Here is an 11188-nt window from a genome sequence, read left to right as displayed (position 1 = left end):
AGAGCTAATGTCTCCTGGAGAACAGCATAGCAACAAGCAGAGTTAACGGGATTGGTCCATCCTCTACCTGTTTCCTATTGGTCGCTTCATCAGCAGAGACACGTTTAGAGCTTAGAGAAAGTTCCGTACACCACAGAGAAAATTAGAGAGTCAGGAATTTTGATCCACTGAAGATCTGAGATCAAGTGAATCTAAGAAGAAAGAGGCAAAATAGCTCTCTTGATTTTTGTGACAGAACTGACTCCATAGCCGGTAGATATGAAGGCCTGATGATAAATCTCAGTTTTAATAGGGTTAAATCCACTCCAGCTCTGTTTAGTGGATGCTTTGTGTCTCTTTTTCCTCTGCTTCATGGAGAATTTTTGTGACAGAACTGACTCCATAGACGGTAGATGTGAAGGCCTGATGATAAAGCCACTCCAGCTCTGTTAGTGGATGTTTTGTGTCTCTTCTTCCTGTCTTCATGGAGAAACGTCTTCAGTGTTTTCATAAAGATTCATGAGTAACTGCTAACTGTTTCTATGAGTGTTTAAAGAGCAGCTCTGTGTTTAGATCCAGTTTGATCTCTTCATGGTGCAGAATACCGTTGGTCTCAGAAACACAAAGCCTCTCCTTAGTCCCTGACCTGGAGCCCAGTGTTTCCTGTCGTCATTTGGTCAGATTTCCATGATCCTGCTGGCCGTAGAGCCGACTCTGAGCGCTCTGAGCTGAAGAGGAAAAGTTAAATCTGTGGCCGGCCCTAAACTGGAGCTCGTCGTGTGTTAATATGAAGATAACGAGCAACAAGCTTCAGCAAGCGCAGCGCGAATCCCCTCGAACCCCGCGCTGTTGCCAAGAGACGCTGCTGCCAAAACTTTGCTCATTGGCTGAGCCCGGATGGTGTTGCCTGGCAACTGCTGCTTAGCGAGCACTCCACCAGGAAGCTCTGACAAAAAGTTGGAGCTCGACACCGACAGACTCACAGCTGTCAGAGCCGCGTTGATGTTTCAGGGTTCAGACGGCAGAACTCCCACTCCTCACGCCAGCCGCCTCCAGCTGCTCAGACCAGCGAGGGTTATCGCTCCAACTTTCTGCAGATTTACCCAGAAAAGTCCAGCCGCTCACCCTCCCTCATAAATTCATTTATTTGTCCAGAGACGGGGCTGAAGCATGAAATCTGACGACACAGTCTGCAGGATTTATCGCCTAGAGCTGATCTCACGCTCATACCCAGAAGTTTGTCCGAAATCCACAAAATCAAGCAGAAAGCAGGATAAAATCCTGTAAACAGAAGAATCAGAGCAGGAATCACATCCATGTCTGCAGAATGTTGTAGTCAACAGGATGGTAATGGAAACTCTGAGGTTCTACTGAGACCACAGACCTGAGAGAGAAACAAGACCGAGAAACAGGCGGGTTCCAAAAACTGTTCAAAACAGAAGGAAAAAACATGACCTTTGCCCCGGCTGTTTATTTTAAATTAAGAATAAAAAATTCAAAATTAAATAAGAGCCGTCGTCTGTTTCATATTTCTGTTCAGACAAAAAAAAGTTCATCTGTCATTTTCTCATTTTATAAGAACAGAGGAAGATTTCAGAACACAGTTAACATTGTTTTCCACTACACCTCACACATACAGGAAATAAAATAATGTTATATCACCAGTGTTCTGTTTATTTATCTTCCTTTTTACATCAGAACAAAAACCATAAATGAAAAACAAAAAACAAAAAATGTTTTTCATGTTTTCATTTCATTTTGGAAAACTGAAAAAGAACAAGAAACAGGAAACATAAAATCAGAAAAAAGTAAAAAGAGAAACATAAAAATAAAAACAGAAAATGGTAAACAAATGAAAAAAATAAAATGGAAAAAAGGTGAACAGGAAAAAAATTAAATAAAAACAGATTTAAACAAGAGAAAAAAATGCAATAAAAACAGAAACAAGAGAACAGAAAAACCATAAAGTACAAACTGATAATTAAAAAGACAATTAAAAAACAGAGAAATGAAAACAAAAGATTCAAAGACAAAAAACAAAAATAAGATGAGAAAATAGAAATAAAAAAGAAATAAAAAACAAATGAAAAATGAAATAATATCAGAAAAAATAAAAACAGTAAAATAAAATCAGTGAAATGAAAACAGAAAAATGAACAGAAAAATGAAAACAGTTAGATAAAATCAGGAAATTACAAACAGAAAAATAAATCAGAAAAATAAAATTAGACAAATAAAATTGGAAAAATAAATTCAGAAGAAAAATGAACAGAAAAATGAAAACAGTTAGATAAAATCAGGAAATTACAAACAGAAAAATAAATCAGAAAAATAAAATTAGACAAATAAAATTGGAAAAATAAATTCAGAAGAAAATTGAACAGAAAAATGAAAACAGAAAAATGAAAAAAGTGAAAGAATGTAAAATAGAAAACATTAAAAATAAAAACTGAAAACTGAAAGCTGAAAGGAAAAGCTGTGATTTTGTGGGTAACGGTGTTCGCTGGTGTTCTTCTGTTCCAGTCTGACTCCTCAGAGTGTTTTTTTCAGCGTAGGTCTCACCTTCACATTTACTCACCCCACATCCACACACTGACGCCATTTACACGCCACCTACGCGGCAGCTGCAGCAGACCGGGGTTAGGTGTCTGACCAAGGACACATCGACATGTGACTGCAGGAGCCGGGGATCGAACCACCGTAGACCCTCCTAGTTGACCGACCAGACCCACTGACCACGGTCGCCCTGCTTTTGTTTTCTGTTTTTGATTCCCAGTTTAATGTGGACAGTTTTTAACAGCAGTTGGGGTTCTGTTGGCAGTAAAACTCTGCGACTGTGGGGAAAGAACCTCAGTAATGATGTGGCTAGACTGCTCTAGAAGCTGGCTCTCTAATATGAATGACAGGAGCTGGCTCCTGTTTGAGAGCCAGTTTCCTTTCTTCCATCTTGGTTGTGATGTAACCCACATTTAGAGCACGTCTCTGTGCTCTTACTAACAACAGAACTCTGGAGCTGTGGTTGCCGGCGGTAGAACCGTTCCCTGAGGAACCACGCTTCAGTGGATATTCTGTCAGAAAGGTTCGGGTGAGATGTGATATCCATGAGAGCTGCTATGGCGGCGTTTCTCCCTCTGGCGTTTGGTTCTCAGAGCTCCTTCATCAAACTTTCATGATTTATCTCACAAACAGGGAGCAAAGAGGAACGTTTGGAGCTGCTGCTGGTGAATCCTCCTGACCTGCAGCCAGTCCTGTGGAGGGTTTCTACAGTGGACCCTCTCAGAGTAGTCAGGATTTAACGGGAACTTCTGATGGCGTCTGCACTGTCCACACATTCACAAGTTCTAGACGTTCTCATTAATGGAGGACAATCTCCAAAGAAGGATTGGCCAACGTTATTTTGAAGGAGGAAGCATTTATTTATCTTCTATATCTGGACCTTTAACCGTAAAGGGGGGGGTCTCTGAACCCTCTGAGAGCCTCCCTGGGCTGCAGCCCTGTCAGCCACTGACTGGTTCCTCCACTACGATGACCTATGACCTGCCTGACCACAGCTTACTGCCCTCATAAGTCTCAGTCCTCAGAACAATCACACAGACTGTGAAATCCTCCTGGTGGAAAATATTTGCTGCTGTGGAGTGTCTCCTGTTGTTTCCGTGGTTACGCAGACACTTGGCATCTCCGTAGCAACAGACAGCAGGTCATAAAGCAGAGGAAACAAGAAATAATAGAGAATATGACCCAACAGATAAAGAGTGTTTTTACAGCACATCCAACGCCCTGCAGAAGAACTAGGGAGGCTCTGAACGTAACTCCACTGTCTCTCCTCATTACTGCTCTAATCTTCATCATCACACCAGAGATGTTCATAAATGTCTGCTCATTCAAGAACATCGGCACACTTTTTACCCAAACAGATACAGGAATGAATCCACAAGAGCATGATGCAGGAGGAGGCTGGGGTGGAGGAGGTGGAGCTTTAGTCTATAAAGGAGGAGGCTGGGGTGGAGGAGGTGGAGCTTTAGTCTATGAAGGAGGAGGCTGGGGTGGAGGAGGTGGAGCTTTAGTCTATGAAGGAGGAGGCTGGGGTGGAGGAGGTGAAGCTTTAGTCTATGAAGGAGGAGGCTGGGGTGGAGGAGGTGGAGCTTTAGTCTATGAAGGAGGAGGCTGGGGTGGAGGAGGTGGAGCTTTAGTCTATGAAGGAGGAGGCTGGGGTGGAGGAGGTGGAGCGTTAGTCTATGAAGGAGGAGGCTGGGGTGGAGGAGGTGGAGCTTTAGTCTATGAAGGAGGAGGCTGGGGTGGAGGAGGTGGAGCTTTAGTCTATGAAGGAGGAGGCTGGGGTGGAGGAGGTGGAGCGTTAGTCTATGAAGGAGGAGGCTGGGGTGGAGGAGGTGTAGCTTTAGTCTAAAAAGGAGGAGGCTGGGGTGGAGGAGGTGTAGCTTTAGTCTATGAAGGAGGAGGCTGGGGTGGAGGAGGTGGAGCGTTAGTCTATAAAGGAGGAGGCTAGGGTGGAGGAGATGGAGCGTTAGTGTATAAAGGAGGAGGCTGGGGTGGAGGAGATGGAGCGTTAGTCTATAAAGGAGGAGGCTGGGGTGGAGGAGGTGGAGCGTTAGTGTATAAAGGAGGAGGCTGGGGTGGAGGAGGTGGAGCGTTAGTCTATAAAGGAGGAGGCTGGGATGGAGGAGGTGGAGCGTTAGTCTATAAAGGAGGAGGCTGGGGTGGAGGAGGTGGAGCGTTAGTGTATAAAGGAGGAGGCTGGGGTGGAGGAGGTGGAGCGTTAGTCTATAAAGGAGGAGGCTGGGGTGGAGGAGATGGAGCGTTAGTGTATAAAGGAGGAGGCTGGGGTGGAGGAGGTGGAGCGTTAGTGTATAAAGGAGGAGGCTGGGGTGGAGGAGGTGGAGCTGTTTAACAGAAACGTTTCTATCTTGTATTCACAGAAACAATGAAATGGAGGAAAGGAGGAAAAATTAAATAAAAACTTATTTTTAGTGAGCTGGCTTCCTCAGACATCCCATAAACCTTCAGCCTGATGCTGGTTGCCATGGTTACCATCCACATTCTGGATGTGGTGTTTGTTTGCTGGCAGCAGTTTCCTTGGAGAAACTTTCCTGGTTTTAATGAGCAGAGCTCTGCAAACTTTCAGAGAACATCACCTGCCGTTCCATCAGACTGAGGGATGGTTCCAGAGCAGTTCAGCGTTTAAACATGCAGACATGCTGACCGCTTCTGTTTGAGGAACATCAGCACAATAAGCAGAAAAGGAGAGAAATACTCAGAGATGTCAGAGCTTTCTGTCTACAGTGGTGAAAACCTCGTTTCAGGGACAAACCCGGCCTTCAGCAGGAACCGGCTCCTTTATTTTCAGCTCTGAACATCAGGATGTTTCAGAGTTAGAGAGAATTATTTCATACAACATGAAATCTTTCTAACCATGCAGAAAACGACAGGAGGCCCTCCTCTCTGCTGTGGGACTGGAGATATTCAGCTGTTAAAGGAGATGATGGTGTTCAGGGTCAGGACTTTAGCTGAGACTCTACAAAAGCAGCAGAGACCAGGGTTTATTTACTCTGAGAGGTCAGGACTTTACCTCCGCTCTTCTGCTGGACTTTATCACAAGGTGAAACTGGACTGAAGAAATCAAGCTCTTCATCAGGAGGAGGAAAACGGAGATTTCTGGATGAATCAAGATCAAACTGTTTTTTTAAGAGCAGCTGACCTAAAACAGAGGAAGTCTGACATGTGAGTTTATGTCTGACCATAAAAATATCTCCGCTGTGTTTTCTCCTGAGTGGACCCGTCCTGTTCCGATTCACCTGGAAATGTTCTTTCAGTTGGATTTTTATAGCTGGAGGAATTTTTTAATCTGTACGCCTACATGACATTTTCTGAGGAGTGAGCCCTCACATCCTTCCTATCTTCACGGGGGGGGGGGGGGGGGGTGGTGGGGGGTGGGGCTTTCTGGGGCCCACAGAGGTCAGCAAAACCCCGGGTCATCATATTGTCCAGCTGTGTGTATTTAACCTGAATAATCACCAGTCTGATCAGAACAACACAACATGATTTTATTCATTTATGCCGTAGTACACTGATCATCAACTGGAGCCCCGGGGGCCAAATCAGGCCCCCCAAAGCTTCCTGTCCAGCCGCCAGAAGATCATTCAATTCAGAAAACAGGAAAAGAAAATATTGTGGTTTTAAAGGGATACTTCAACATTTTGGCAAATTCGTCCACTGCCATAATTCCTATAGTCTTAGTAATAGTTTGTTACCTTCAGTTGTTGGTGCAAGCTATTTTTAGATCGCCGCTGCCGAGTTCAGACCTGCTGTGCCAACTCAATGTAAGCATGTGACGGTATTCCGGCTTTCCCTCATCAAACTCATCAAATACACAATCCAACAACTCCACAATGCTCTCATGGATACGTTGTGACCTGCACATTCACCACGCTATGAAATAATAACGTATAATTATGTAACATTACGATGCATGAAGCAAATACTCGGAACTATTTCTTGAGTAAACCACTGGGCGGAGTGACACAGTGCAGCAGCCATGTCCGGAATGTAGTTCCGGCTTTGCATTTAGCTTTAAAACATCTCCGTCTTGTAATGTTCCATGATTATTTCATAGCGTGGTGAATGTGCAGGTCACAACTTGTCCAGGTGAGCGTTTTGGAGTTGTTGGATTGTGTATTTGATGAGTTTGATGAGGGAAAGCCGGAATACCGTCTGCTAACATTGAGTTGAAACAGCAGGTCTGAACTCGGCAGCGGCGATCTAAAAAGAGCTTGCACCGACAACTGAAGGTAACAAACTATTACTAAGACTATAGGAATTATGGCAATGGGCTAATTTGCCAAAATGTTGAAGTATCCCTTTAAGAGTATCTTTGGCTTTAAATGTGTGCAGCTGTTAAATTCACCCCAAAAGCCATTAATATTTAAAGTTTTAGAATTACTTCACATTTTATCTGTTTTTACAGAAATTCACTTGTCAGACACTATTAGTAAATATAAAAAAGATGTCTAAAACTTGGCAGAAATGGCCAGATAAAGTGGTGAAAAGAGGTTAAAATGTTGCAAAACATTAATAATAAAGGAAAAGGGGCCATGAAGTATATCAAAATTTGGTTAAAAGTGGCAAAAATTATGAAAAAAGTAATGAAAATTGGTGAGAGACCCTCTTACCCACAAAGGTCCACAGACCTCCTGCAGATTTGCGCAACTTTAATGAAGTGACATTTTAACCCAGGGAGTCAGTGTGACTTCCTCTTAGAGACAGGGACTAGAGGACATGACGGAATCAACTTTTTAGTCCCTGAACATCGTTTCTGAGACGTGGAGTCTTAGACATGGACTCTGAGACGTGGACTCTGAGACGTGGAGTCTGAGATGTGGACTCTGACACATGGAGTCTTAGACATGGACTCTGAGACGTGGACTCTGACACGTGGAGTCTTAGACATGGACTCTGAGACGTGGACTCTGACACGTGGAGTCTTAGACATGGACTCTGAGACGTGGACTCTGACACGTGGAGTCTTAGACATGGACTCTGAGACGTGGAGTCTGAGACGTGGAGTCTTAGACATGGACTCTGAGACATGGACTCTGACACGTGGAGTCTTAGACATGGACTCTGAGACGTGGACTCTGACACGTGGAGTCTTAGACGTGGACTCTGAGACGTGGAGTCTGAGAAGTGGAGTCTGAGCCATGGACTCTGAGCTGTGGACTCTGAGCTGTGGACTCTGAGCCGTGGACTCTGAGCCATGGACTCTGAGCTGTGGACTCTGAGCTGTGGACTCTGAGCCGTGGACTCTGAGATGTGGACTCTGAGATGTGGACTCTGAGCCTTGGAATCTGACAAGTGGACTCTGAGCCGTGGACTCTGAGCTGTGGACTCTGAGCCATGGACGCTGAGATGTGGACTCTGAGACGTGGAGTCTGAGCGGTGGACTCTGAGCTGTGGACTCTGAAATGTGGACTCTGAGACATGGACTCTGAGATGTGGACTCTGCGACATGGACTCTGAGACGTGGACTCTGAGCCGTGGACTCTGAGACGTGGAGTCTTAGACGTGGACTCTGAGACATGGACTCTGAGATGTGCACTTTGAGACATGGACTCTGAGACGTGGACTCTGAGCCGTGGAGTGTAACACGGTAATAAAATAGAAACAGGGATTTTTCTGCCGTTTGTGTCGTCTTCCCCTGCTCGAGCCACGCTCCTTTATCCTTAACGAAGGTCGGATCTCCTGATGGCTGAGCGCCGCGGTTTCGAGGTCATGTGACATCACACTACAAACATATGTGTGGATGCTGTTGCCATGACAACAACTTTACACTGTACTAGCTCACAGCAGCATGGTTTATTTTCGTTTGATCTCTTCATCCTAGTGGCAGGTTGATGAGAGCGTGCACGTGCACTGACATACATGAACATCTCCACGTGCACGCTCTTCACTTAAACACCTGCTGAGTTAAATATTCATGACTGCATCACAGCTGGACACACTCATAATCAGAGCCTCAGAAACACGCTTTTCTGGATTGTTCTGCAGTGCTGAGACGTCTCACTGCCACTGTTTGAACACAGCTAGGACGTATAGTAGGTACGGTGGCCCTGAAGGTCAAACACAGAGCCGTTTCATAAGTCCTCATTCATTTATTAGAACATTTCATGAAACTCAGAGATATTTACACATTTAAATAAACAGAAGCAGACTCTGAAATACAATAGTGTTGTGTGACTTATTTTTGTGTTTCACCAAATATTTCTGAGCTTCATGAAATGTTTTTGAGTCTCACAGAATGTCTGGCATGAACAAACTGTTTTTGCACTCCGGAAATATTTTCATGTGAACATTTGAATAAATAAAAAAAATCTTCTTTTAAATACAATTATTTAATGATGACTTTATAGCTTTTTGTGTTTCATAAAAATGTGTCTCATGTCATACTTTTGCATTTTGAAAAACTTTTGTATTTCATTAATTTTGCGCTTCATGATTTTTGTTTCATTTCATGACTTTTTTTCTATATCTCTTAATCTTGTAAATATCAGCAAATATTTTAGCATAAATTGAATTTTTTTAACTCGTGTTAAAATCTGTTTTTGCATTTTATAATCTTTTTTTCATTCATAAAATATTTCAAAGGTTCTTTAGTTTATTGATTATTATAATTATTATTATTATTTTATTTTTTGGTTTCACAAGTTTTTCCAATTTTTTTTTTGTTTGTTTGTTTGTTTTGTTGTTGTTTTTTTTTTGTTTGTTTTTTTTGCATTTTAAAGAAATATGTATCTTTATGTCTGATTAAACATTCAGTTTTTTTTACTTTTTTAATTTTTGCATTTAGAAAAAAAGTCATGACGCATCCTGTATGAAATTATTATTTATTTATTTATTTATTTATTTATTTATTTATTTATTTATTTATTTATCTTTTTTTTTTTTTACAGAGTTTTTTTTTTACAGAGTTTTTTTTTTTTACAGAGTTTTTTTTTTAGCTTTCATGAAATATTCTGATTCAATAAATGTTTTGGTCTGTTTGGTGAATATTTTTCTCCTTTCTTTCAAAGTTTTGTTTTAACATACCTGAAACATTTTAAATGTTTTTATTGAGTTTAATATTTTCATATAGTTCTTAAATATTCCATTAAACATTCTTTTATTCACCAAATTTTTTTAAAAGTTGTTATGATGTCTCATGTTTTTTGTATTTTCATTTCAAGAAACATTTTAAAATATTTTTTATATTATATTTTTATATTATATTATATTTTTTATAATATGTTTTAATGAAACCTGGATCGGTGATTTTGGAATCAGTGATGTGTTTTTGTTGTTGTCGTCCTTACTGTTGACTCTCAGGGCCACCGTACAGATGGTACCGTGTTAGTAAATGTCTATCTCTCCCCCTGTGTCGTTCCAGCTCTGGTTCACGTGAAGCTGTGGGCGATCGACCGTCAGTGTTACCAGACCATCATGATGAGAACCGGACTCATCAAACACGCCGAATACATGGACTTCCTCAAAAGGTGAACTCTGGTTTCTGTAGTGTAAAGCCAGCTTGTTTTCTCAATGGTGGGTTGGATTATTCGCCATGAAATCAGGATCCTCCTCAGTAGACTGACCTCAGAGTTAATCGATGGTAGAAGACATGGGGTCATGTGATGGCGTCGTTGTTTGTGTAGAAAGAATGCTAATTTATGATCTCAGAGAAAAGAACTACACTACCCACAATCCTAGAGTATTACAGCAGCTTTTCTGATTGGTGAAGCCCGCCATTACCATGGAAACGTTTACCTAGAATGTGACTTTCTGGCTGTTGATGAGGACAGTACATGCTGCCATGTTCTAAGATAAAATCTATGATTATTTATGTAAAACAACAACAGATAGAGAGACATTCTCAGTCTGAACATTATTATTGGATATGAATGAAGGGAACTGCAGTGGATTGTGGGATTTGTTGTTCCCCTACTCACAGTCATATTTAGTCTGTTTCTCTGTTTTCCAACATTTTTTTTTTTTTTTTTTTTTTACTTTTTAAAATGTTTCATGGTGTTTTTCTGGTTTTATTATGGAGTTTGAAATTTTGAAGTAACGATATCCTGACAGGAGAGTTTGACCAGGAAATTTCTGGAACAAGAGCCACCAAAACAGACAGCTGTCACCACTGAGCTGGAGCCCTTTAGCATCTTGTTTGCTTGTTTGTTTGTTTGTTTGTTTGTTTGTTTGTTCTAGGCGCTTACACATTAACTGTAGGTGAAAGGAGGATACAGGTTATTTTTTTCTACCGTCCTCCACTATCTCAGTGGTTCTCACAGTTTGTCTCTCTCTCTCTCTCTCTCTCTCTCTCTATGTCTCTCTCTCTCTCTGTCTCTCTCTCTCTCTCTCTCTCTCTCTCTCTCTCTCTCTCTCTCTCTCTCTGTCTCTCTCTCTCTCTGTCTCTCTCTCTCTCTCTCTCTGTCTCTCTCTCTCTCTCTCTCTCTATGTCTCTCTCTCTCTCTCTCTCTCTCTCTCTCTCTCTCTCTCTCTCTGTCTCTCTCTCTCTCTCTCTCTCTATGTCTCTCTCTCTCTCTTTCTCTCTCTGTCTCTCTCTCTCTCTCTCTATGTCTCTCTCTCTCTCTCTCTCTCTCCCTCTCTCTCTCTCTCTCTCTCTCTCTGTCTCTCTCTCTCTCTCTCTCTGTCTCTCTCTCTCTCT

The 11188-nt window shown here is 42.1% G+C and overlaps 1 protein-coding gene across 1 annotated transcript in view; it reads left to right on the top strand.

The window, feature by feature from the left end:
* Positions 1–11188, top strand: part of LOC121528278 (cGMP-dependent protein kinase 1-like) — a 138429-nt gene that overhangs the window by 62740 nt on the left and 64501 nt on the right. The window contains exon 4 of the mRNA XM_041815637.1: positions 9914–10019. Coding sequence (XP_041671571.1) covers positions 9914–10019 — 106 coding nt within the window. The remainder of the gene's footprint in view (positions 1–9913; positions 10020–11188) is intronic.

The sequence above is a fragment of the Cheilinus undulatus genome, linkage group 20, assembly GCF_018320785.1.
Source record: "Cheilinus undulatus linkage group 20, ASM1832078v1, whole genome shotgun sequence".
NCBI lineage: Eukaryota > Metazoa > Chordata > Actinopteri > Labriformes > Labridae > Cheilinus > Cheilinus undulatus.
The sequence above is the reverse complement of the archived record's forward strand: the minus strand, read 5'-3'. Positions and strand labels throughout refer to the sequence as shown.